This window comes from Crotalus tigris, unplaced genomic scaffold, assembly GCF_016545835.1.
Source record: "Crotalus tigris isolate CLP2741 ecotype Arizona unplaced genomic scaffold, ASM1654583v1 scf7180000019042.1166422, whole genome shotgun sequence".
Taxonomy (NCBI): domain Eukaryota; kingdom Metazoa; phylum Chordata; class Lepidosauria; order Squamata; family Viperidae; genus Crotalus; species Crotalus tigris.
In genome coordinates, this window is record NW_024097339.1 from 770,412 (window position 1) to 797,885 (window position 27,474).

General features: G+C 37.2%; 1 protein-coding gene across 5 annotated transcripts; it reads right to left on the reverse strand.

The window, feature by feature from the left end:
- Positions 1 to 82: 82 nt before the first annotated feature.
- Positions 83 to 27,474, reverse strand: MIS18BP1 (MIS18 binding protein 1). Of its 5 annotated transcripts, none has more exons than XM_039358637.1 (17): positions 27,389 to 27,474; positions 23,673 to 24,254; positions 22,741 to 22,803; positions 20,228 to 20,505; positions 18,674 to 18,765; positions 17,595 to 17,725; positions 16,574 to 16,739; positions 14,933 to 15,087; positions 14,008 to 14,174; positions 9,577 to 9,685; positions 5,796 to 6,681; positions 5,294 to 5,460; positions 4,629 to 4,768; positions 3,594 to 3,739; positions 3,095 to 3,179; positions 2,397 to 2,454; positions 83 to 639 (listed from the first exon to the last, which is right to left on the reverse strand). In XM_039358637.1, the coding sequence occupies exons 2-17, from the start codon at positions 24,241 to 24,243 to the stop codon at positions 548 to 550; spliced, it is 3,306 nt and encodes a 1,101-aa protein (XP_039214571.1). In that variant the 5' UTR covers positions 24,244 to 24,254; positions 27,389 to 27,474; the 3' UTR covers positions 83 to 547. The 5 variants fall into 5 exon arrangements, with proteins under 5 accessions (XP_039214571.1, XP_039214570.1, XP_039214568.1 ...); XM_039358636.1 differs by having other exon boundaries at positions 16,574 to 16,664; positions 20,090 to 20,505; XM_039358634.1 differs by having other exon boundaries at positions 20,090 to 20,505.

Consider the following 27,474-nt stretch of genomic DNA (forward strand, 5'->3'; position numbering starts at 1 on the left):
TATACATTGATAGAGTAACTGTGTTTACATAATGTATTATTCCAGATTTATTGAACTCATTGGTCTTGGTTCACAGAACACACCAGACACAAACTAACCATACATTGGGCTAATACATGTTCGTGGTTATATTTTATGTATCCAGTTTCACTGTAACTGCCAAATTAAAAGGGTATCAAAAACATTTAAAAGGCACTAAGAAAGTTTAATACAAAAATACATAAGCACTGCTGTTGGAACAGAAAACATAAGAAATTTTTGCTATTACAAACAATGCTCTTGAATTTATTGTACAAGTAACTTTTAAAAACATTATTTTACTTTCATTAAAAAGGGTAATTACCACAGCTATCTCTTTATATAAATTGCACATCACATCTTCTAAAAAAGAAATCTAAGTGTGTATGGTAGATTTTTCCCTATTCTGAATACTTGAGAGCACAGAACTGGGGAACAACTTAATTCAACTCAAAACAGACTGAAATCAAAACTCAATTGGTTGCAGTTTATTAAAAATATTTTTAGCTCTGGATCAGGTAGCTACTGGCTATGTGGAAAAATACATATCATCCTCTTCATCAGACTGTATTCCTTCTTCTACTTCAAAGAGATTCCTCACTCCATCAGAAGTTGTTGCATCTATAGCAAGGTAAGAAAAAAAACCCAGGTATTCAAAGTGGTCCCATACAATACCATCCTCAGATACAATCTTATAGCCAATATCAAAGGCTCAACTTATCCTGGAGAGAAATTCTATACTGCATGAAAACCCACCCCAAACCAATTAAGTTAAAAAGAATATGGCAAACCATATGCATAGATATTCAGAATCCCAAGAGTCAGGATTATTTTACCTTTTAACAAATATACAGAAATTACTATAATGCAATCAAGCATTCATAATTATGGATTTCAATTTCTGAATATCTACATTTAAAATTGAGATTTCCCACTCTGGGAAATATACTTGGGAAAATACAAGTAGTAAAATTGGGTGCCTAAATCTGGAACTAATTCTTAACTAGGCAGTCACTGAACCTCATGAGCTGCTTGGTCTGCTGGCTTCATGTTAAGGTTTGGCAAATGAATGGTGCAGAAGAAAATACTTTCCAATTACAAATCCTGAAACATGCCGTGTTCACTACTGCATACTGCAATGTCGCTCATACATGCAGCAGGCAGCTTCCTTTGTAGACCACTACTTCCAGCCCTTCATTTGATACAGGTAGTGCTCTGCTTACAAAAGTTCATTAAATGATCGTTTGAAGTCATGATGGCACTGAAAAAAGTGACTTGTGACTGTTTTCATACTTAACCACTGAGCCATCCCCATGGTCCCATGATCAAAATTTGGATGCTTGGCAACTGAACTCATATTTATGACCGTTGCAGTGTCCCGGGTTCATGTGATCACCTTTTGTGAGCTTCTGACAAGCAAAGTCAATGGGGAAGCTGGATTCACTTAACCGTGTTACTAATTTAACAACTGCACTGATTTATTTAACAACTGTGGCAAGAAAGATGGTAAAATGGGGCAAAATTCACTTAACAAATGTCTTGCTTAGCAGAAATGTTGAGCTCAATTGAGGTCGTAAGTCAAGGACTACCTGTACTATCCTCATATTCATATCATGCACAGAAATTTCTCTGGAACCTCTCACAGGAGGAAGCTGCTATGTATCAGGCCAAGAACCTCCTTTCCTTCATTTGGCAAAGATAATGAGAAAGCTCTTGGGATTATCCAGCCCAGAAATCCCCAACCTTTTTCTGAGAAACACTCTGAATTTTGAGAACAAATTGCAAATAGGATGCTTGCCTATTCATAAAACATCTCTATTAATGATATACCTTTTATTTTGCAATCTGAAGGTTTCCAGTTTTGTTAACATGATTTTTTTAAAATTTTTTTTAAAGAACTCGGGGCACAGTGACCAGAATCGAGACTTGCACGTCCATTGGTAAGCAAGGAGTGAGCAAGTTCAGGGAGCCACAACCAATTTCAACTTTTTTGCCCTGGTTGTTAAACGAATCACAGCAGTCGATAAGTGAATCATGTGGTTGTTAAATGAATCTGACTTCTCCCCATTGATTTTTCTTTTCTTGTTGGGAAGGTCACAGACAGTGATCACATGACTGAGGATGCCACAAGTGTGATAAATACTGTTTGCCAAGCACTCAGATTTTGGTTACGTGACGCTGGAGATACTGTGACAGTCGTAAGCGCAAGGACCAGTTGTAAGTCACTTCTTTCCATGCCATTATGTTGAACAGTCACTAAATGCATAACTGTAAATTGAGAACTAACTGCATTGATGGTGCCTACCATATTGGGCACTCCAAGTCTAATCCTAAATCCTGACAACATTGTATAAAGCAAGTGAAAGAGGCCTGCCTACCTTCAAAAGTAAAGACATTTGTTCTCGGAGACATGGAAGTAGTGAACCCTGTCACAGCCTGATGGAAACAAAAGATATATTACTTCCTACAAGCAAAATGCTTGCAGAAAAGCTTTGTGGCAAAACAAACAAGCCAAGGACACTAGGCTGCAGTTTAGATTTGATAAATCTTAAAGCCGTGGAATACGCATTTCATGCTCCAGCTCTGTAATCCTGCCATGCGACGTTCCCAGATACTATATGCAGGAAGAGGAAGGAGATGCTAAAATTTCTAGATTAGGTTAGTCAGTCAGTAGGAACCAGCCAAGAACCAATTTTTTTTTCAAGGCTGTGATTAAATAGCAAAACAGCTTGTTGCTGGGAAATGGCTTTATGAATTGTCCTTTTGAATAGGGACATCTGTGGTTCAACATACCTCAGAGCCACAAAGGTCCTCTGATGAGGTTAATTAAGAAACTTAGTTGGCTCTTGATCTTGACTGCCTCATCTCTCTAATTTTTTTCAGGTTCCATTTCCAATTTTTAGCTGTTAATAAAGTTGTTTGCTTCTGAAATGGATTTGACAGCTATTTTTATTTATTCAGCGAAAAAAAAATGTAGTTACCAAGAACATAACCTGGTCCTATGAATAGCTTTTTTTTAAAAGAATGCAGGAATCTAATTTGTCTTTGTAGATGATAAATGAAGGAAAGGCATTACCGATTTCTTCTTTACATTCAGCCATGTGCGTTCCTTGCCTTTGATATTATTTTGCATGTGGAAGACATGTTTTTCCCAGTTTTTCCTAAAATAAAAAAACAATTTCAATGGAGAATTTGTATATGTGAATTTGTCTCGCTTACTCTCAAGAAGCAAGATCTATTTTGCTTATTGTCAGGCTGTAGCAGTACCAGCTACTTATTTTACCCCCCCACACAAGATCTGTTGTCCAATATCCTTCTTTTCAGTATTTCTTTTCCTACATTTGTCCCCCACCCCAAAACAGCATGTTCCAGAATGCTTAAATGTCCACATAATTCAACACCCCTGTTGTTTGACTCAGTCCTATCTTTATTGTTGGAATGGTGTATTTACTGTATGTGTGAATTTTACACACTTGTCAGCAGTGACCTCAGTGAACCTATAATAATTTCTGCTCATAAGAAGCAGTTACTTTTGCTGTTTAAAATCATGAATAGAATCTATCCAGAGTACCTACCTATCTAGAGATTCCAGCATGCCAGGGCTGACATGGTCACATTGGGGTGTCTTCACCCAAGGGAAAATAGCTGAAGCAGGTGTAATAGGATGTCTGTCTTTCAACTGGAAAACATCTTCCTCTGGGGCCACGTAGAACTGCGGCAACTACAGATCATATCTTGGTTATCCCCAGAAAGAGAAGGTGTTTGCTGTAAGTTTACCATATTATCCCCAACCAAGAGCATCTTTCTCATGTTGCCTACATTCAATTTCATTTTCCCCATTAGAAGATGATGCAATTATTATAAATCACCCATAATTAAGGTGGTGATATAATTTTTAGTTATTTATGTGAAAGTAATATAGTTTCAATACATGAGGTGGGTCTTATTGACAGGAGGAATTATGTAAGTAGGGTAATAATTGTAAACCTGTGAGAGTTTCATGGTTCTGAAAATTTTTAAGGGGAAAAGGCCCAGAAGCAGACAGAAAGTTGAGTAAAACATAAGCAAATGGAAAAGACAGATGCCTAGTCTAATAAGTCTACAACATTAAACTAAAAAACTATTTTTTAAAACTTTAAGTTTTTTTTTTTAAAAAAAATATCTCTCAGATAAGGACCAAATATTTGCTGCTATAGATGGACTGAATTCTGGAGAATAACATTTAGAAAAGCAGAGTAAAGTAATAGAGGAGTACAATTTTTCTATATTTTCTTTCTTTTGTACCTTCTTCTAGCTACCTGCAACTAACAGTGTATTAGTAACTCTCTGCAATAGCTAGAATCCCAATGGATATCAGATATTTTAGAAAATGTCTGTTGTATGGATATATACATTTTGGACTGATCTTAAGATCTAGACATAAGCTATGATTCCTATAAATGTATTTCTGAAGACCAGCACAAAATCAAGAATGAATTTATTTCCCACCATCCAAGCCCAGGAAAACAACTTTCCAGCTTGTTATGATCATTTCTACCATGCTTAGTAAGCCCTGTCTGATGGATCCCTGGTAGAAATATTCTAATATGAACAACAGATGTGGTATTTACTTTCGTGTTCTTATTTTGAAAAGGTGTTGAAGCAAAGATGTCATCATGGTTATCCTTGGGCATCTGTTCAAGGAAGTTCCGCATCTGCTGTTTCCTTTTCAGGGTTCCCACTTTTGCCAACGGCTGTTGTGTTCCCCTATCTACCAGCAAGAATGATACAAACTAACATGGAAATTCTATTTTTGCAAGAGGATGGAAATTGTAGACAAAGGTGAGAAGCCACTTAAAAAGCCTATTACTTTCATTAACCTGAATTTTTAGATTGGAATTTTGTTCAGCCCTTACACTAATTATGTTTAAACAACACCATACACATACAGGTTCATCAAACCATTTTAGTTGGTACATAGCCATATTTTCCAACAAGTAAACAATGATATACATAAGCATTCTATTTCTACCTGAGTATCTCTTCCCAAAATTCTGAAAATTTCTCCTAATATTCTCAAGTACAGATTCAAAAAACAGCCTTTATTCATCTTAAAACAGAAAAGTGCTTTCCTAATTTTGCAAAATTCAACTGCACCCCTAAACAAATTAGAAAAATGCTATGCTTTTGCTGAAAGTCTACCCAGATCCCAACAATTCCATACTCCCAGAATGGGAATCTTGAAATGTGTCTGGCTTTGCATGGAAGAAGACAGGGAAGAGGTCAAGACTTGTACCTCTTTCTTCCTTTTTTCCAGGCTTGGTGGTCTTGTTTGGGGGGCGTTTTCTCCCTTCCTGCTTTGCCATGTATTTTTGCTGGCATTCTTCAGCAGATCGCGTTCTCACAGTCTTTGCCACATCCAACCAGAAATCACTTTTGTGTTTAGGAAAAGATTCCACTGCCCTATAAAAATATGAAGGATTCGGTGAAGCACATTATGTTATAACTTTGGTGCTCACACTATGAAAGTTAGACTCTATATAGAATCTAAAAGGGGAGGAGGTAGAAGAGAGAAGAAGAGATCAGAAATTTGCAAAAAAAGTTGGGAGTTGTAAAGGAGGAAAATCATTTGCAGAATTGGGTAGGAAATTAGAAAAATAAAGCTTACAAATAATTTTGTTCCCTAATATAGAATCGGATTTTGTTATCTTTGCATTAGAAAAGCTCTGTGAGTCACAGAGTTACAGACAGCATCTTACAGCACAAGGGAAAATTATGGTCAGACCATCCCTACTTGCCTGTGCAACTTTTGCAATTCTTCTTCAGTCCAGTTTTCATTAGTGTCTGGAAAAGACTCCATAGCATTTCCTAACTTTTTCTGGTTGTCCGGCTTTCCAGTCACAGGACAGGCTTTTGGAATAGTTGAAATGTGACCATTAGTTTTCTTGGTAGGTATTTTTATCCTACTTTCTTTCACAGGAATTTCCTCTATGCTGTTTTCACTTTCAGTCTCTGATGCAAGAGCATTCCTTCTGGCTTTCTTGAACCACTTTGATGACTTTTGTCTATTCCTTTTCCTTAGCTCAGAATTGGTACCCAAGTCAGGAGAAGAATTCTTGTTACTTAATTCTTCCAGGGTGTCCTCCTGGCCAAAGTAAGAACATTTTGTCTTTCTGCTCCGAGAAGGTGCTATCCAATTCTCTGTACTTTTTTGCTCACATGATAATTCTTGTGTATTATTACATTCCTTGTGGGATATTTCTCTTTTGAAAGAATGCTGTGTTTTCCTTTTAATACACGGGATATCTTCACTAGATTCATCTTCATCTGTGCAAGAAACACTTCCCACAACTTTCTCAATTTGTTGATGTTGTTTCAACAAATTTAATGGGCAGTTGAAAGTGTCTAACTCTCCATCAGCCAAGTTTCTTTCATAGCAAGTAATGTGCCCACCCTCCTTAGTCACATTTAGCTCATTTCTGGGTCTCCTGTTGGAGTGCTGCTTTTCTTGCATTCTTTTCTTTTCCAGAGGGGTCAGCATAACAGTGGCTCTCTTTTTGCAAATATCTTTAATGATTAATTCAGAGTAATTTTCTTCAGTGTCTGAAATAAGGTGTTGCAACTTTTCCTTCGATTTACATTCAGTTTTTCTGGTTATATTCTCAGATTTCATATTAATTTTTCCTAGGCAAAAATTAGTTTTGGAAATAAAAGTTAGCTTATGATCTAAATCAATGAAAATTATAATTTGTTAATAGAATTAATTTCTTCTTCACCTTTCTATTCTGCACATATTCAAGGCAGCTGACAGGATTTAAAAGCAAAAGCAAAACATACAATTTTAAAAACAAAAATCAATACAAACTCTTTGCACTAAAATTAACCACTAAAAGCCTAAGTACTAAAAGAGGGAGCAAATGTCGGCTCCAAGGAAATATGTTCCTTACTCTTGGAACATGAGAAAATCCTCTCTTGTGTGCCAGAAAAGGGGGGGGGGCATTAAGCAGAGGGGGCATTTTCAAAACAACCACTCCTGTAGCACTGAAAACAGGACTGAGACAGATTTGTAAAATGAGGACAATCCTTTCCTTTAAGCCCCAGCAATTCAAATTGTGCAACCACTGCATATCTTTTCAATACAGGTAAACAATCCCTATCCCTTTCATTGGTTAGTGGCCAAATCATTCTATTTAACATCAACTGCACCTTCCAGACAATTTGCAAGCATAGCCTACAGGGAATATTTTGTGTAGTCATAATATCATTATCAGCAAGGTATAGAAAACTAGTGAAATGTGCCTGGTACAATAATGATTGCACAGGTGTGTAATGAGTAAATGTATGGAAACCATTCTGATCACAACCATGTCCAGTTAAGTGTTCAGGGTCACAGAGTATGCCCTGACTCTGAACTGTGCTGTTTGAAGACAGCGCCACTTTATCCAAATTATAATTTCAATCTCTGAGTCCACTTTCCTATTTATCAACAGCACTGTGTTTTGTCTTGATTTAATGACAGTTGTCTTCCCTTTCAAACTCATTACTCATCAGTTACCTGGCCTGGACTATTTTAATCAATATTTTGTTGTGGCTTGCATTGACCAGGGAGTAATTTGTCCTAACATGCAGGACTCCTCACTTTTGGATCATCAAATCTACCCAAAAAGAGTATCACATCTAGTGTGTGCACGGATTGATATGTGGAATGTGAAACAGTTGTTGAGACAGACCATGATGATCAGAGAAGATGACTTTTTAAATCACTTTGAACTGAGCACCCCCAATGCTGAAATCTCCCAATACAAGGAGACAAGGTAAATTTAATGCCACACCAAGATTAGTATAGTTAGTTTGGGAAGACAGAAGACAGGGGATAAACCATATCCCTGCATAATCCTGGCCATCCATATGCAATAGCTTGCACTTAAAACTCTGAACAGTTGACACATCATCAAGAGAACTGCAGATTATGGGTATTGCATTTCCAATCCCAGTTTCTGTAGCCTGCTGTATCACTAAGTACTACAGCAGATGGAGTTGGGGAAGATGAATTCTCCACAACAATCTTGCAACAATATTGTCCTTCTAAAAAAGGATAGATCTGTAATTTGAGCCACACTGATAAAAGTGAGCTAAACATTCTATAGAGCTGGGAATCTATGTTCTGCTGGTTGTTAACAATGCCTATCATCTTGTTTCATTATCCACATCAGCTGGGGCTTCTGGGTATTAAGAATTCAGCAATATCAGTATAGCTACAGACTACTCATCCCATCTTAGAAATTTTCATATGGATCATCTTCTTATAGCTTTTTTGATATAGTTTCTCAGTTTTAATACTCTGTTTAATGTTTTTATTTTTTTATTTTTTACTACATATATCTTGGCTAACGGATCTCAGTGGAAAGTGATATAAAAAAGGAAATTGAATGGTGTGTTAAATGTGGTTGGCAGGCATTTGGCAAACTAAGCATAATTTTCAAGAACAACCTCCCCCTATGCCTGAAACGTTTTTGATCAGTGTGTCTACCTGTTCTAACATATGCCAGCAAAACATGAACACTAATCTCACAATTGATACAAAAGCTACAAATGGCGCAAAGAGCCATGGAAAGATACATGTTCTACATGACAAGATAGAAAGACCTGCACATGGATTAGAGAACAGGTGAAAAATATGATGCCATGAAAAGAGCAAAAGAATTGCAATGGAAATGGGTTGGTCACATAGCAAGAAGAACCGATGGTAGGTGGACTAAGGCAGTCATAGAATGGATTCCACTTGATAAAAAAAAAACACAAAAGAGTCCTAAAACAGGATGGACCGATGACACCAGCAAGTATTGCGTTCCCAACTGGCAAAGGAAAGCAGCTCAAGACCGTATTGGTTGGAAACATGCAGAATAGACGTTCATTCTACAGTGGATAGACCATGGCTAGAATCAATGAATGAATATTTTACTTCACATCAATTTAAATGTGTAATTTTCATTAACGTGATGATTGGGGCTATTTTGAAGAGAAAGGAAGGGCAAAAATAATTTTGCAAACACTACCTGAATCCTGGTAATCCAACTGACTTTTGCCTTAGAGCAGAAAGAGAGAAGAGAAGTTTTGGGACATTTCTTACATTTAAGGGAATCCTAATGCAATCAAGAGTAGCTCATGCAACATTAATATTATAAATTACCTCAATTTTGTTGTAATATATACCTGACAGAATATAAGTCATGTTTTATAAAAGTGGAAGGGAAAAGTTGCCATCTATAAATATTTAAACATATTATTGTACACTGCCCAGAGTCCCTGTGAGGGAGAAAGATGACTTTAAAATATGATAAATAAATAAATAAATAAATAAATAATAAAGATTAACACACACACTTCCTACCCACCTATCGACTATGTACTTACCTGACCCGAAGAAAAATATTTTGCAACCTAATAGCGCTTATGACCTTAACATGGGTTAAGGCCATTAGTTATCATGTCCTCCAGGCAAAGGTGGAGTACCCTGTTCACTATTAGAATTTTTGAATCAATAATTTCAAGAATAAAGTGAATTTAAATATTCTCTACCTTTTGCTTGTTTCGAAGGCACTTCTTTATGATCTTTAAAAAGGCTCTCACCATTTTTCTTTGTAAATTTCAAAGTCTGCCTATTCCCAGATGGCGTGTTGCTCATTGCCTTGAGGAACAAAAGAACTAATATAAGCAAACATAATTTGAAAAGTACAATTTTATCCTGTACTAGTCAAATTCCACCTCCAGGACTCTGTTCATTTTCTTAATACCATACTTTCAAAGGGATTCAGACAAATTTGAATGAATTGCAAGAAATGCAATGAGTATTATCAGGGCATAAAAGTTGTCTTGCAAGTAAAGACAACTAAAGACAACTAATGCCTTGAGAAAAGACAACTGGGTAATTATAGATAGGCATTCCTCAACTACCAGAGGCTGTTTCACTTAAATGGCCACAACCTGTTCACTGTCAACTCAGAATACAAAATACAGAGAAAGAATCTTAACCCAGTGTTTCCCAACCTTTCCATCTCGGTAGACCAGCGGAGGCGGCAGCATTGTGTGGGGGAGAGAGGCGATGTCTTTGCACATACCAGAGTTTAGGGACCAGTCTTAACCTATAAACTAGATTCTTACAGGAAGACATTTCCTAACCGATTGTTATACCAACTTCCTAACGTAACACTTTTGAATTTTCTAAAATCCTCTGAACTATTGGTCTCCCCTTCAATGGATGTCTTCAAGCAGAAACTTTGTTTTGATTTCTTGACCTTAGGAGGAGTTTAATGTCAATGCTTTAAATGGTCTTTTCCAGCTTTATGATTTAAAGATTTAAAGTTGCACTCTCAGTTTATTTAAAGTTCAAGCCTTATGCACTATAAATTTTATTATCTGAATATACAGTATCTTTCAGGTAATAGTTTCTAGTTTGAGGTAATATTTAAGATTTCAAAATAACAAATTTTAAAAATTATTGAAAAAAATAACAGTACTGAAATTAGCATCAATAACAACAACAACAAAGTTATAAGTTCTTTAAAACTGTTCAGTAGAATTAGCAACACAATAATGTTATTGTTTTCTTTTTAAAATTCCAATCCCAACTCTCCAAATTTACTGAGGAAAACATGCTATAAATGCGGGACCACTACTGCAAAGACTGTTCCTGGTCAGGATCTTAATGTCTACAAGAGAAAAGTGCTCAAAATGTTTCAAGTCAAAACTTTCCATCCTTGGAATGGTTGCATTGCATCAGGAGTATTCTAGCGCTATTTTATTTACAGCATTAGAACATTTCTCAGAAGAATTAGGCTTCAGAAGTATCAGAGAATGTTTGAAACACAAAGCATATCTATTAAAAATAATTCTGAAATATTTAAGTTATTTGATGTCATGCAAGAATGGTTCAGCCTTCTGGAGCTAAGTGGAAGGAGCGAACTAGCAAAGAATTGTGTTTTAGTTTAAAAAAAAAAACCACAACAAACAAAAACTTTTATTCCTTAAAACCCAAACCCAGCATTTTTAAACTGGGCCTAAAATTATGAAACCACATGTATAACTGAGACACAACTAACATAATATGTTCTGAATGTTATTGTGCTTGCTACCTTGGTATGTATGCATTTATGACAAGATTCAGCATCCATCTGCATTTGAGAGACCCATGGTAGCCCCATGTAGAGCACATTGCAATAGTCCAACTGGGAGCTGTCTAAAGCAACCTGTGATACACGTACCACCGGTGATACATTGGCACCTGGCAGGTTGTACATGGCCCTGCCCAGCCTAGCCAAATGTAGTGGGGGAGGGAATGAGCCAAAGCAGCGCAGCTTAGGACTTGCCATGAGAGAGTCCTCAGGAACTGCAGGGCGGTTGGGGCAAGGCAAAGGATCCAGGATCTGCACTTTCGGGTCACCCAGAAGAGAAAGGAGGAGGAGGGGGGCGGAGACAGGACAGGCTATAAAAGGAGGCAGTTTGGGTGGGAGAGAGAGAGAGAAAAAAGATGCAGCCTTGGTAGGAGGAAGAGTCAACTGGAGCTACACCAAAGGGAAAAGAAGGAGGGGGGAGAGAGGAGAAGAGATCAAAGAGGCCAGCTGGGAGCTGATCTACAACTTGAGGAATGAAAAAAGGCAGCATTGGCTGGAGGTGAGGCACAGAGGGAGGGAGGAAGGAGATGGCAATGAGAAAGAGGGAGGTAGAGAGCAGGAGGGAGGGAGGGAAACGAAAAGGAAGGAAGTATTGGAAGAAAAAGCTGGGGGCTTGCTTTCCAGCCAGGAGGCTATACATTTAAGAGAAAAGAAAAAAAAATTAAGTGCTGCTGTTTGAAATAGGCGAGAGGATGCCCCTGGCTGCTGGAGAGATGTTTATTGGCAGAAGCGATGCCGTTTCAGCAATTCGGTTCTGGATCAGCTGAACAACAAACTGGGGGAGTGGAAGGATTCTTATGTGATTTTGTGACTTTGAAGTTCTGGGATTTGTGCAATGTGGGCTTTGTGTTCTTAAGGAGTGTTTGGCAATTTCTATTGTGGAGGTTCATGTTGGATTTTGGGGTGAGGGTTTACTGGTTCTAATTCTTTGGCTCTGCTATTGTTAACTGTAAGTTTTGCTGCAAGGGATTTTGAAGTATTTTTGTCCTGAATAGATTTTGCCTGTAGCATTTGTTTACTTATGAATGGACCTATTTGAGAAGCTGCTTTAGCCAGCAGCCATACATTTGTTTGTTTGTTTTTGCTTAAGTGCTAGCTGCTGGCTCCTTAACTTTCCTTTCTAGCCAATAACTAATTCTTAAAGGGGAATGCACCTTTTTAAGCTAGTTCCCTCACCGGCTTGTCTTTTCTGTCTCTGGAGACTTTTCCTTGTTTGATAAATGTATGGAAGAGGGAAAATATGGGGGGGAGGGGTTTCAAATTCTTCCTTCAGAAGGAAGGAGATGGGAATGAGAAAGAGGGAGGCAGGGAAGGAGGGAAACAGGAAGGAAGAGAGGAGGGAGGGAGGGAGATTGGAATGAAAGGGAGGGAGGGTCTGAAGGAAGTCCCACCTTAGCACTTGGCCACCAGCAGCCCTGCCATTGACTTTGCTTGTCAAAAGGTTGCAAAAGCAGATTATATGACCCTGGGACATCATAAATATGAATCAGTTGCCAAGCATCCAAACATAAATCACATGAGCCTGGGGATGCTGAAACGGTTATAAGTGTGAAAAAGGCCATAAGTCACTTCAGTGCCATTGTAACTTTGAACAGTCACTAAGTGAATTGTTGTAAGTCGAGGACTACCTGTACTTTATCACTTTTTTCCTTTTTTGTCAAGTTTTTGACATCTTGCTAGGTGGTACTCGAATATTGCCATATCCTAAAAGTGGTACAGTTGGTGAAAAAGTTGAAAGGCCCTGGTCTAGAGCATGAGAAACTGTGAGTATAATGGATCAATCCAGGAACAGGCTCAATTGACACAGAGTACAAAGTTGTGCAAGGGCCTTCCTAGCCATGACTGCCACTGCTCCGTGAGCAGAGGTTGCAGATCCAGGAGCTACAGATTGTGCACAGCATTCACAATATCATGCAACTTAACAGGCATTTTAAATGTATTCCTGGGTTTAAAGTGTGCATGTATGTTGTGTTGGTTGAAAATCCTTCTGAGTTTTTCCAACACAACATATGTGCACATTTTAAGCTCAGGAATACGTTAAGACAGAAGCTTATCCAGCCCAAGGACAAAATACCTAGACACAAACAGAGCAATGTGATATATGCAGTTCAATGCAGTGAGACATGTGCAGACCTGTACATGGGAGAAACAAAACAATCACTTCACAAATGCATGGAACAACACAGGAAAACAAATTCATCAAGATAGGATTCGGCAATCCATCTGCATCTGAAAGACAACGGTCACTCTTTTGAAGACAGCAAAGTTCACATTCAGGTCAGAGAGGACCACTGGTTTCAAAGAGGGGTCAAAGAGGCCATCTATGTTCAAACTGAAAAGCCTCTCAACAGAGGAGGAGGGATATAACACCACCTATCTCCTGTCTACAACATAGACCCAAGAAGGTTCCATATCCATTTGTACTCTGATTCAAGTGATGCTGAGGATACAGATAAACCTCTAAGTGGCCTCAACGACTCTCAGAGAGCTAATGACAGCCTTCTGTGTAAGCTAACAACCAAATGACTGAAAAGAATAGAAATCATTCAATTCCCCACCATTTAGTCAGAACTGAAAAAGCTTCTTGGATGAGAAGCAAACTTTTTCAAGGAAAAAACCAACAAGGTCCACTTGCCACCCTCACATTATTCAACTGATTTCTTTAGACTCGGGAAAAATAACTATTTCCAAGTTAAATGATAGAAACAATGGATTTTTCAATCCATAATATTCTCAACTTGTAGGAATCCAAAATGTCTACAAGCACCTGCTTAAAATTTCTATCACTGTCATCACTTCAGAATAATAATTTACATATAGGGATAAAAAGAAATCTTACAGGTGATAAGTAGTTGGCACCTCCTTTGGTTATAGTGACATTTAATTCCTGATCAAGACGTATCCGTTCCCCACACCAGAACTGCATGGGTGGCTTAACACGCCGCCCACTACGGGTGATACTTTTATCAACGTCATTCTGTAAATCAATTGTTTTCATCTGTATATCTAACAAGGAAAACAAACACACACAATATTTTTCAGCAACAACAAATTTATGCCTGTGTAATAAGGTACTGGACTGTAAATATAAACATAAAGTTAGAAGCATCCTCATAATTGATCCAAGGAAAAAGTGAAGTAGCCCTACTGAGTATTTAATTCTCTTCAGTCAACTTTTATTAGCTTAAGATAACAGGAGTCTATAGAAGCAACAGTTATTGGTAACGGAAATATTTTGGATTTTTAAAAACAACGTGAAAGGCTGTTTCCTGCCATATAACTTACCTGCATTTGAACATTAGGTTAATCTAGATATACCTCTTTCATAACCCACGGAATACCATTCTCATTATTCTATATGGAGCATAGTATTAACAAGGTTAATGGATTAATTGGGCTAATACATTCTTTCCCCATTTAACAACCACAATCTGTTAAATTGGAAGTGAAATGGTTACTAAGTAAACATGACTGAGGAAGAGAAAGACACATGCTACAAAGATCACTGATTGCTACCATCTCCTTTAGGTAAAATTGTCTCATACAGCTAGGTCAGCATTATTCTCTCTCCAGTATGCATTGTCATCAGGCCCAAAATTTGGTTGTAAGTCCGCACATTTTGTATTACTATTTCCCACTGTGAGCAAAACTAAATTTCATAGGAAATTACTAGGGGATAGGAACATCATAAATACAACAGTATTTTTTTGAAAAGACTCCTTGCTACCAAAATCTTCCAAAAACAAAGGAGAGAACATGCATACCATATATTTCATCATTTTGCAGTGGTAATACTTCATAAGTGGTGTCTTTCATTTTACATTTTCTCTCAATATTTTGGGGCAGATCAAGTCCTTCTGAGCATTCGTTTTTTCTTTTTTTGCTATCACCACTTACAGGAAATGCTCTCTCTTCTTTCCTAAGATTTAAAGGTTTGCATAAGTAGTATTATTCACTTCAATCTCTTAAGCAGATATTTTTATTTTCTTTAAAACATTTAAACCCTGGTATGCTGCAGCAGCAGCTCTTTTCTGAAGTTGTTTATTTAAATCGGGTATAAGGAATCAGATAAAGCCTGAGATGCCTATCCAGACCCCCATTTGTTGTAGAAGGCTGTCTTCAACAGAAGGTGGCAATTTCAGTAACAACAAGCCCTGCTTTCATCCATCTCTCCATAGAGCAGCGTTTCTCAACGTTTGTGTGACGGCGATCCCCGTCACACGGATGCGCTCCCATGCGCAACGCGCATGCGCGGCAGCGCCCCCATGCGCGGCGGCGCCCCCTGAGGGGGGAAAATGGCGGATCGCATTGTTTGGCGACCCCCGTAAAATGGTCGTTCGACCCCAAATGGGGTCACGACCCATAGGTTGAGAACCGCTGCCATAGAGAAACATCTTTGTTTCCTAGGTCTCTTCCTAAAGTACTTCATCCTGGTTCATCCAAGCTGGGAATAAACATGGCAACTGCTTTGGGAAGAAGGTTAGAGTAGTTTCCTGTGGCATGAACTTTGACCTGAGTCTGAGTGTGCCTTTCTGGTATTTTGATGGTGATGGGTCAATCTTATTATGTCCGAAGGTCCTGCTTCCCTGGGTCTGATGACTTTTAGAGTTTGGATGGGGTATGTAGATTTTAGGTCTTTGTCTTCTTAATCTCCCAGCTCCCTGGATTTACATCTACATCTCTATAGAGCTGGTTCCTGCTTGGGGAGGGAGGCCTGGGGCTATTAAGAAAACTGGTCATGCTTTCCTGCCTCTTAAGATCCTTTGAGAAAATATATTTTCCTGCCCTTTTAATATTTCCTTCCCTGGGGGGGGCTGACTTCCCACAGTACCTAGGGAAGACAGGAGTTTTCCAAACTTTTGGCTATAAAACCAGGACATAAACTTCTCAAGTGGAATCTTCTTTTAAAAAACTTAACTTTTATGGAAGAATTTTGTGCAACAGTAAAATAATTCACATCTAAGAAAAAAAAAAGAAAAATAATGAATACAGAAAAAAGAGAGGAAAGGAAAGAGTATAAAGGGCTTTTTTTTTTTTTTTTTTTTGCTCTTATTTCAAACAGTCACGGATAACCAGTCCTTCCATTGAGGCATTATTGATTGCAAACTGAGGAACTGTCAATAGAAATACTCTAGAAATTTACTCAAGAGAAAGAAGATAAAATTAGTACAAACTACCTGAAGCCACAGACTAAATTGCATCACAGTTTAGCCCTTCAGGGTTGAAGGGATTAGCCGGTGACATTACTATTGCCCAGGAGACACCCAGTTGGGGACTCCTTTCATGTCTTCTGCAGAAACTGGATTGAAGTTTTTCTTAAATATTTTGAAGATTCAAAAATCCTTACCAACAATCACAGCTATCACAACGACTCAAAAACCATAAACATTTTCAGTGATACTGACCCTTTCAAATAATGAAGCAAATCATCAACAAGCATTTTCCAATTTCTTGGGATTCCTGTCCCAAACCTCTTTATGAATTTAGGTGGTATTCCTGTTTGAAACAAAGGTATAGCCTTTGGATAGTTGTTATGTTTTAGAAGGGTGCTTCTTATACCATTTTTCAAACCTTTGGAGGAGATCAAAACAATGATAATCTTACAGGATTACAGAATTTTAAGAAAATTCCTAAACTATCTTAAATCTGTATTATATCCTCCTTTTTTTGTAATGCTTACCTTTATTTTTATGGAAGTGTTATCTTGGGAACTTCTAGATAGAGGAAAGTTATGCATTTTAAAAATTATGACATCCAAGACTCCACTCAAGCTGATGCTACCACACAATCAGCATTAAATTAAATTTAAAAAGAAAGCAAATTTTGAGATGGAAGAAGCATATAAACTTGAAATGTAACTTAGATCACATTGGGCAAAATGCATAAATAAAATGAGAGTACAGATTTCTGTACCCCTTGCAAATTAGAATGGCAAAGTGCTTTTATGAATATTTCAATCATCCATCATTTTACAATCACATTAATTAAATTGAGCAATAGATATATTAAAGATATTCTCCTTCTTGCAAACACTATTAGTTATTCAAGCTATCATTTGAAACAAATTAATATTTAGAAATCTGGTATCATTTTAAACCTCACATGACAAACATAAATCAGATATGTGTTGTTGTTAGATTTCACTTAACATCAGAAGGGAATTAGAAGTAATGGAGTACCTGTGTTCAGCAGCACAGTGATCAGTACTAGATCTTATATGGTACGGGTTAATCTATTTTAGTATAGGCAGGTGCCTCATAGCTCCCAATGTAGGACAATGTAGAACTCATAAATAATTACTAGGGACTGACGGTTTGGGTACTAGGTCAGCATAAACAGCTGGAAAAGAAGCAGCAAGGTAGAAGCCATCTTCCAAGAAGCTTATAAAAATTCCAGACTGTCAATGTGGTTTTCCTTTTCTCTTACCTTCTTTCTTCATGCTAACTGCATCAATATATCCTTCTAACATGTAGATATTTCCTGTCAAGGTTTTGACTTGATTGTGTGTAATGCGTTCTACAATTACATTGCTATGCCAGAAGATATCCTTCATATCTCTAAAATAAAAAGGACATAGTATAATTAGAAAAGAATTAATCTCACCATTATGCTTTCTTAGGATCCCAGCTAGAAAAGTAATGTGAGCATATTATAATTTTTTTCTCCCATTTCCCAATGTATGCATTTTTTATTGTGAATTGTATATCTTATACGCAAATAAGACAGATCTGTCAAGTATTTTCCTTATGAAGAAATATTTGCAGGCATTTTTTTGAATGTATTATAAAGGACTTAAAACTTTTGTTAACTGTTTTATTTAACTGGTACAAGATGGACCAGACAGAATAAATTTTGATAAATACATGAGTCTACTCAAGATGTAGTTAATATCTATAATATATTCAATTTACTCTTGGGAACTTAAATTGTAAGCCATGTTATGTGTTCGGGATTAAAAAGAAACATAGATTGAATATAAAAGAAATATATGAGGGAATTTAATTAATAATCACAGTTAGTCAATCATTTACATTACAATGCCCAGTAAAAATTACCACAATTTAGTACCTAAACCCCATCTTTTTAGTTTTACGAAATGTAGCTTGCAAAGGAAATGAGGGAGGGAGGGGGCAGCTGGATATCAAGATGTTCAAAAAAATAACATGGGAGAAGAGATAACTGTCATCCACAGCATTACCTGGAAAATCAAGGAATCAATCCAAACTCAACTTTTCATTCTTACAAAGCTATCCACTGCTAAATTTATGGCATAACAACTGCTCCATTTAAATTTGCTTTTTTTTGCTTTCCTTTGTTTTTGATTGTTTAAGAGATTGTCTGTATTTATAACTTTTTTAAATTGCTCTACACTCCTCAGAGATAAACTTCAAGTTTATAGAAATAAGTCCAATAAAATAACTCAATACTAAATGTAAGGACCATCCATGAAAGTGATTAAAAACCATGTAGACATATTTGAATAAAACTGAAAAGCAGTCACTTGCCTCCGTTTTCCTTCCAGACACACAGCAGTATTGTTATTGATCACTCTGATTCTCCATTGATTCATACATATCATCTGTTTTTCTTTTGAGAACTAAATTAGAAAAAATATGGAATATAAACTTTTGTCATAATTAGTTTGCACCCGACTGTTCTATGACCCCAACCACCGGTCCATAGACCAGTACTGGTCTGCAGCATGCCAGCAACTGGTCCGTACAAACAAAGCCCCATCCGTGGGATGCAGGCAGCACACAAAACCATGCACCCTCTGGTTCATGGAAAAACCTCTCCATGGAACCGGTCCCTGGTGCCCAAAAGGTTGGGGACCTCTGTTGTATGACATGCTCAGATTCATTCTTCTTCCTTATATTTGTGATTACTACTTACACTCAAAATGTGCAAATCTCTTTTATATGATTTGAACCCAAATATTAAGTATTTTCTTCTGAATCTATGAAAAAAAAACCTTGCATAGCTAGTGTAGTAATTTACCTCCCCCAACATGTATTAGTTGTACCACTCAAGCAAAGATTTGTAGAGAATGATATATACAAAGCCATATACATCCCTTTATGTATCTTGTTAACATTATAAACAATCCAAAAGTAGGAAAATCTTGAAGCTCATAAGATTTATTTTTTTCTGAAATTCAAAACATTTCTGAAATTATTCTGAGATTCTGAAAGAAATGGAAACTCCATTATTATATTACAGAAATTTAAAACCAATTTTAAAAAACAGATGCTATTTTTTTTAATAAAAATTGCAGAGATGTAGTCTGGATCATTTATTCAATCTCTGATCTTCAATGGTACAAACAAGCGGACTTGCATCTTTGAGAGAACTGGGCAGTCTATTAATACAAAATATAAATAAATAAATGCAAATAAGATGCTAGTAATTTCCAAGATTTTTCTAAAATTATAATTATTTAAAGAGAGAACTTTTTTTCAGAGTTATGGCTCTTCAAAATTATTCTTCCCTAAAATTATCACCTAAAAGAGCAATAGAAAAATAAATGATAAGCTAAATAAGCTGCAGTTAGGACTGAGAATGTAATCTATTGTCCACAGCTACCTGGTGATGCCAGGTGATGCTATTTTAGAATAGCAAAACAATTGCTTACTCATTGCTTCAACACTCAAAAATACCTTTTTCAGACAGAACCTGAAGTGTTGCGCATGCCTACTCGTTTTCTCAATGAAATAGTTAACAGAAAATATCCTGGTCAACCATTCATCACCCACACTGATTCTCTTTTCTGAGGTAGTGAAAAAAATATTGTAACACAAGAAAAGGTAGTTGTGGTGACCCCTTTATTATGTTTAGTTGTGATTAACTGTGGCTGGTGTGCATTGTTTTTCCAGCTAGCCAGGATACAAATGGATAAAATAAAATTTAAAAAAAGATTCTACCTTTTTATTTGTGCCTGTATCAGGTTCATCCAAGAGCACCTTGGTATCATGCCGTCGTTTCCTTGGTATATGGACTTTTGGAGTAGCAAAAATTGAATCACACAGATGTTGGGAAGGTTTCTGTGGTGAAACACTTACATTTTCTCCTGCTTTTTGGCCATATATGTTTTTGGATGGAGTCACCACTGCTTTTTCTTGAGGAAATTTTCTGGATGCTTCTTCCCTCAAGAATTCTCTAGAGTTAATATGATCATCACTCACAATCAGAGGATTAGATATTATGGTAAAAGTCTCACTGGCCAATTCAGCAGGTTCCACAATAATCTTCTCTTTCTGGCTAACAGTAGTACTTAGGCATTCTTCATTAAAATTATTAAGTTTTTTTGTTGGGCAGGATGTGACTAAAGGTTGCTTTGCTGTAAGTAAGGACAGACATTTTAAATTTAGTACAGTGAAGCATCTCCTACAGGAAATATTCACTTGACATCTACTGTTTCAGGATCAGTTGTTATGCCTAAATCATTTTTTTCCTCAGCCATGCTAACTTCTTAGAACAGGAGGCTTTGTACTTGTTTGGAGCCAAGAGGAGTGCTAATTATTTATCCCTTAATGTCAAAGTTCGACATATTAAGAAAGGCCTCAGACATGAGTTATTTCCATAGTAGCCTCATCCTTTTAGAATATGCTATCCTTTAAAACCTGTATAGTTCCCATACTCCCACATAAAGTAAAAACAAAAATAAATGCAAGGTTTAGAGATATTTGGAGTGTTTTTGCTTTTCCCTCACTGCTAAATCGTTATTGCAATATTTATAGTATTTCGAATTTTATTTGGATGGTAGCCATCTGGTATTTTTGGCAATGGATGGGATACAGAAAATAAGTGAATTAAATAAATACAGGCGGTACAAATCTAAGGACCACTCAGTCAGCCACTGTTCAAACTTGTTTCAGTGCTGCATGAATGGTAGTTACAATCAGACTTCACGCTTACAGCCACTGCAGTGTGCCGTGGCCACTTGATCACAATTTGCCACCATCCCTACCGACTTTCCACAAGCAAAGTCAATGGGAAAGTTGGCAGGAGGTTGGAAGTTGTGATCACTCGAGGGCCTCACACAACAACAAGTGTGCTCTTCTAATGATAGCAACTGGGACTGCTGAAACTGCTGTTGCTAAGCAGCAAAATCATAGCTTTTCAACTTTTGATTGTGTCATTTAACAAAAGTTTTTGATCTCAACTAGCATAGTTAAATGAGGACTACTGTGATGGAATGTGCACCTGGAGGAGTGGGAGTGGGAATCTTGGTAGCACCAGTTTTCCAGGGAGGAGGCAGTATATTCAAGAGAGAAAGACAAATTAAGATGGATTGGGGGGGGGGTGAGGAGGAAAAGTTTAGGATAGCCACATTCTAGATTCTCTCAGAGGATATATCTATGAGGTTAGATGTTATCGCTTTAGCCTAGCAAGATTCTCTCCATCAGATGTATGCAAATAAAGAATTGGACTTGATTGGATATCGACAAACCATGATGGAATGATTAACAATAATGAGGAGCTTGAAATATGAAAAACATAAGGGATACTTTGCCATGCATGATAGGCTTGGGAAGAAGGCAGAAAATTTTGGATACAAATACATACCAAGATACAAAGAATTTTAAAGATCAATAACAAGAAAAACAGATCTCTTTTCTTTGGGATTTATGTATAGACAACTAGAATAATCTGATGGAAGACTAATTTTATATAGGGTAACTGCAACACAATTATTATATGCACAGAGATGGAGGCAAACTGAAACTCCCAAAATTGTGGAATGGATTGTGAAGATGCCAGAATTGGCAGAAATGGCAAAACCAACCTATTTGGTAAGGAACAAAACAGCAAGTACTTTTTATGGACATTTTGCTGAAAAAAAAAAAAGCAAAGTGAAGCAATTTGAAAAAGGGCTAAATAAGGGATTGAAGAGATTTCTGTAATATCAAGACACAGGAACAATAATGAGTTTGTTTCTAACCATTATAAAAACTGCAAGTTGCTTACTGTTTTGTTTCTTTAACTATTTTCTTTTCTTCCTATTTTTTTTCTTTACATTTATCTTTTATCTATATAAAAGTCTTAATAAAATGATGATGATGATGAGATAGCTAACTATCGTGTGTGTGTTAATGTGCATGTGTGTGTGCATTACTAACGAAGAGCCTGCTGAATGGTGATCATGCTATTTGATGACCAATTCTTGTATGTATGTATGTATGTATGTATGTATGTATGTATGTATGTAAACTATTTATATGCCACCCATCACACTGACAAGTGACTCTGGGTGGTTTACAAACATCATAAAAAATGGTAGAAAACATTTAAACATTAATTATTAAACAAAACAAAATTATATAAGTTAAAAATTACTAGAACCAGAATACTATGGGGCAAAAGTTTGAAAAAACTAAAGGCAAATGATGAGTAAATGAATAAAAGCAACTACAAATTATTTGGCAATTTGCTATGTAAGTTGTCATTAAAAACAACTTATAATTATAATAAAATTATAAAGTGACCACAAGCTTGCAAGTGAAAAATTGAAGACAGAATTTCAAGACAAAAATATATGCAAAGCTTCTCATTGCCTAAGAAAAAATATTACCTTTCTGCGACCAATCCTCCTGCAACCTCTGTTTTACACGGGAGAAGAACTTGTTGGGGGATTCTAGAAATGGAGAATTTATTAGTGCAATACATATATTTTTGTTCACTGAAATAGAATTTGTCACTGAAAATGAAAGAACAAAAACTATCAAATCCACTGATAAATAGTTTTCAATACCTGGTAGAGTGAAAATAACATTTTAGAAAACAGAATTTAATATTTCCCCTCTTCCACCTGCCCCCAGCCGGGCCGCCAAGGTTGTGGACCACTGGTTTAAACCAATTTTGTGATGTTTTATGTGTATAAAAATGAACAAGAGAAAGTTGGAGAAAAGTCATCGGCAGTACATGAAATGCAAAGGACAGCTTACTGAAAAATATTAGTGTTGCTCATCACCTTTAAAGCCTTTTATGGAATGTGTCTAAGGTACCTGAGAAACCGACTTGCTCCAATGGAATTGACCCATCCCACTTGTTCTGGCAAAGAATGCAGACTCCATTAGTCAAGAGGTGAGATCCACTCCCACCCTTCTGGCCTTTAGGAAGACCTTTAAAACTTTGCTCTGCCAGTTGGTGTTGGGCCCTGATGGAGAAGCTATACGCTGGAGGTGGCTGGTGCAATGATAGAGAAGGCACCACCCCTGTTCTGCTCTAAACTGATTGTCTTTTACTCTGTATGTAACCTATTTTAATTTGTTTTTATATTTCTATTTTTTACTATAGGGTTAGCTGTACAGAGTCACCTAAAACAGAAGATGAGTGGCATATAAATTCAATCAATCAATCCTGCAGGCAAGTCTGAGTTAATAAGGCAGGGAGCAAGTTGTCCAATTTCTAATCACTATTAGGTAGAACCCCTATTTTTGTAATTGTATCTCAAACATCTAAGTATGATACTAGAAGAAACTTGAAAGAAATTATACAACCAACCTGTTTTTACATTGGATTCTTCAAGAAAATCCTCACCCAGCTTTGTCTTTTGTTTATATTCATGTATAGGTATTTTTTCTGATCTTTGTAGAAAGGCAGGTTGCCTTTCAGGAGTAAGAATATAATCTGCAGTACACCTTGAGTCCAACAATTTAGCTTCTGGAGGCTTGTTTTTTTCTTTGACAAGAGCTGCTTTTTGTTTCATTCTTGAGAAGATTTTTGCTGGAGATTCAAAAGGTAATGACTCACAAGCTTTACGTTTTTGAATGACACTCCTTGTCAGTGGCTTAGTTTTCTGACATGAAGAAATCAGTCCCAGGATTCCTTCAGATGATGTTTTAATTTCACTGATGTCAAATAACTCTTTTGTATGCATATTGTCAGATACTAAAGTGGACTGGAAAACATTTATTCCTTCAATCTCTTTGCCCGAACAAACATTTTGGCAAGTAAGAACCATTGAAGGAGGAATTTTAGCTGAATCGAAAGTACAATTCACCTGGAAGTTTACAAAATCCTTTAAAGGTGTACCACCAGGGATATTATGTAAAGAAACTGCTTTCAATGACATTTTTTTCTTTCCTGTTAAAGAAAAATACACGTTAAAATTCTTCAACTTTTAAAAAGTACAGCATCTCCAAAAACAAAATCTCTTTATTATGTTTTTTAATTAAAAAAAGTCTGACATCTACAAATATGAACTGTATTCCCCTACATTTTCACTTTAAAAAGGTGTTGTAAAGTGAGACAGCCAAACTCTGTGATACCCCATTCTAAATGCATCTAAATTCCCTAAATTATTGAATGCTTAAATTGTGAATGAGAAATAATAGTACTGTATAATGACACTATATATAACACCATATTAGTAGCATTTTGAAAATTTAGTTATAAAATATTAAATGATATTTTCTATCTGATAATATAAGGCTGCTGCATCATAGAAATTGCACCAGAATGATATGAAATTCAGCAATCAGTCCATAGAAGAATACATAATCTGTGATGTAACGCTGGCATGTCTAACCTGAGGCCCATGGACAGCTAGTAAAATGGCCCCACAAGTTTGTAAACTTTTTTCTGTATTAATTATATTATATATTTTATATGAAGCCCCAAATTTTTTCTCTTCACTCAGTGTAGCCCAGACAAGCCAAAAAATTGGATATGTATGATGTATAAAGAATATGAATTTTGTCTGCAAAATTCAAGAAAAGCAACAGATATTTGCACTCTACCAACATAAGCAGTCCATCAGGCACTTTAGCAAACCCAAATGAAGTTAGCAATATTGATTTTAAAGTTACTGAAATTACATCAAAAATCATGTGTCTCATAATACTTTTTCAAAGTAAGAAATTATATTAAAAGTCATAGGTTTTTGTGAGCACTACCATTCTCCTTCTGATATTAGCTGTTGGCTAAAACAAGTCCTTATACAAAGGGACTGCACCAAGGCTACAGTTATTCTCAATATCTCAGGGGTTGCCACAAAGAAGAGAGAGTCAAGCTATTCTCCAAAACATCTGAAGGCAGGACAAGAAACAATGGATGGAAACTAATCAAAGAGAGAAGCAACCTAGAAGTAAGGAGAAATTTCCTGACAGTTAGAACAATTAATCAATGGAACAACCTGCCTCCAGAAGTTGTGAATGCTCCAATACTGTAAGTTTTTAAGAAGAGATTGGATAACTATTTGTCTGATAGGGTTTCTTGCCTGAGCAGGGGGTTGGACTAGAAGACCTCCAAGGCCCCTCCCAACTCTATCATATCATCACCATCATTCCACAGAGCAAGAACAGTATTATGTTTATTCCTTTTTAAAAGGGCAAGCAACCACTTGTTTGCCAAGGATCACATATAATACTTTTTGAGAAGGTGAGTCCACTAAGTGTATATATTCACTGACTACTGTATGTATCGTATACAGGTAGTCCTCGACTTACAACAGTTCATTTAGTGACTGTTCAAAGTTACAACAGCAGTGAAAAAAGTGACTTATGCCCATTTTTCACATTATGACCTTTTCAACATCCCCATGATCATGTAATCAAAATTCAGATGCTTGGCAACTAACTCATGACTGTTGCTGTGTCGCAAGGTCATGTGATCACCTTTTGCAACCTTTCGATAAGCAAAATCAATGGGGAAGCCAGGTCCACTTAATAGCTGGGCTGCTAACTTATCAACTGCAATGATTCACTTACCAACTGTGACAAGAAAGGTCATAAAAGGGGGCAAAACTCACTTTAAATGGCTCACTTAACAACAGATGTTTTGGGCTCAATTGTGGTCATAATTCGAGAACTATCTGAATATGGCTGTGACTGGCAAAGACACTAGTGATGAGAAATGGAGGAGGAACAAGATAAACTTATTATGACACAAGATCCCAAACTTAAATATTTGTATCAGACATCAAGTTGCATGTATAGTACTTTGCAAGTACCTTCCCAAAATAAATGCTCTCCAGAGCAACTGATAGATTACCAGGTTACAACATCCTTGTCCCTAAGCATAATTTTCAAGAACAACCTCCCATGTCTGAAAAGTTTTTGATCAGTGTGTGCTATCTGCTCTAACATATACCAATGGACATGGACACCACCCCACAATTGATACAAAAGCTACGACTGGCGCTAAGAACCATGGAAAGATACATGCTCGGCATTACAAGACAAGGTAGAAAGACCTGCACATGGATTAGAGCAGAGGTCCCCAACCTTTTGGGCACCAGGGACTAGTTCCATGGAGAAGTTTTTCCGTGGACCGGAGAGTGCATGGGCTTGTGTGTGCTGGCCCAGTACTGGTCTATGGGCCGGGGGTTGGGGACCCTGGATTAGAGAACAAATGAAAGTATACGATATCATCAAGAGATGCAATAATGGCGAACATCTGTAACTCGGGTGTAGGATGAGGGTGAAGGTTCTTTCTCCAAGCTTGTGGGTCGGTTTCTGAACGTTTCATTACCAGGCTAAAAACTCTGCTGAAGATGTTATCTAGCCTGGTAATGAAACATTCAGAAACCAACTCACAAGCTCCGAGAACTCATCATCAAGAGAGTAAAAGAATGGAAAGAATACATAGCAAGAACTGATGACAGGTGGACCAAGGCAGCCATAGAATGGATCCCACTTGATAAAGAGTCCACAAAAGGGACCCTAAAACAAGATGAATCCACAACATCAGCAAGTATTGTGGGCCCAATTGGCAAAACAAAATCCAGGACCGTATTGGTTGGAAACATGTGGAAGAGGCCTTCACCCTGCAGTGGGCAGACCATGGCTAAAATGAAGATGAATATCCCTGTCATGTAGCTCGGCAGCCTGATCTCCACGTGACAGATAGAAGCGCTCCCAAATCTAACAAGAGAGAAGTCCCGGCAGAAAGAGGCTGCAGTCCTTTTTCAGGAGGCTGCCCTAAAGTCCTCGGGGCAGCCTTCTCCAGCCTAGTGCCCTGCAGACTTGTGGAGGCTTCGACTCCTACCTTAACCAGCCCCAAATGTACGAAATCAAAAATAGGTTGAAATCACATTTTTAAAAAGAACTCACCGGAGGATTTTCCCGCCAATACCCTGAGAGATTTAGTAGCGTTCTCATCCGAAGCTTGGTGGCAAAAAAAAAAAAAAGGCTTCCGTAGGTGTGCAAGCGGGCCCCGCAGCAAAATCGTTTCCCACCCATAAAGCTCCCTCACCGAGTAGCCATTTCTCCCCCTACCTTCTCTCCCTCCGTCCGTTCGGCCGTCTATTCACAGCGCGGACGTCAACCGCGACACTGTTCGAATTTCTCGCGCACTGCCCTTC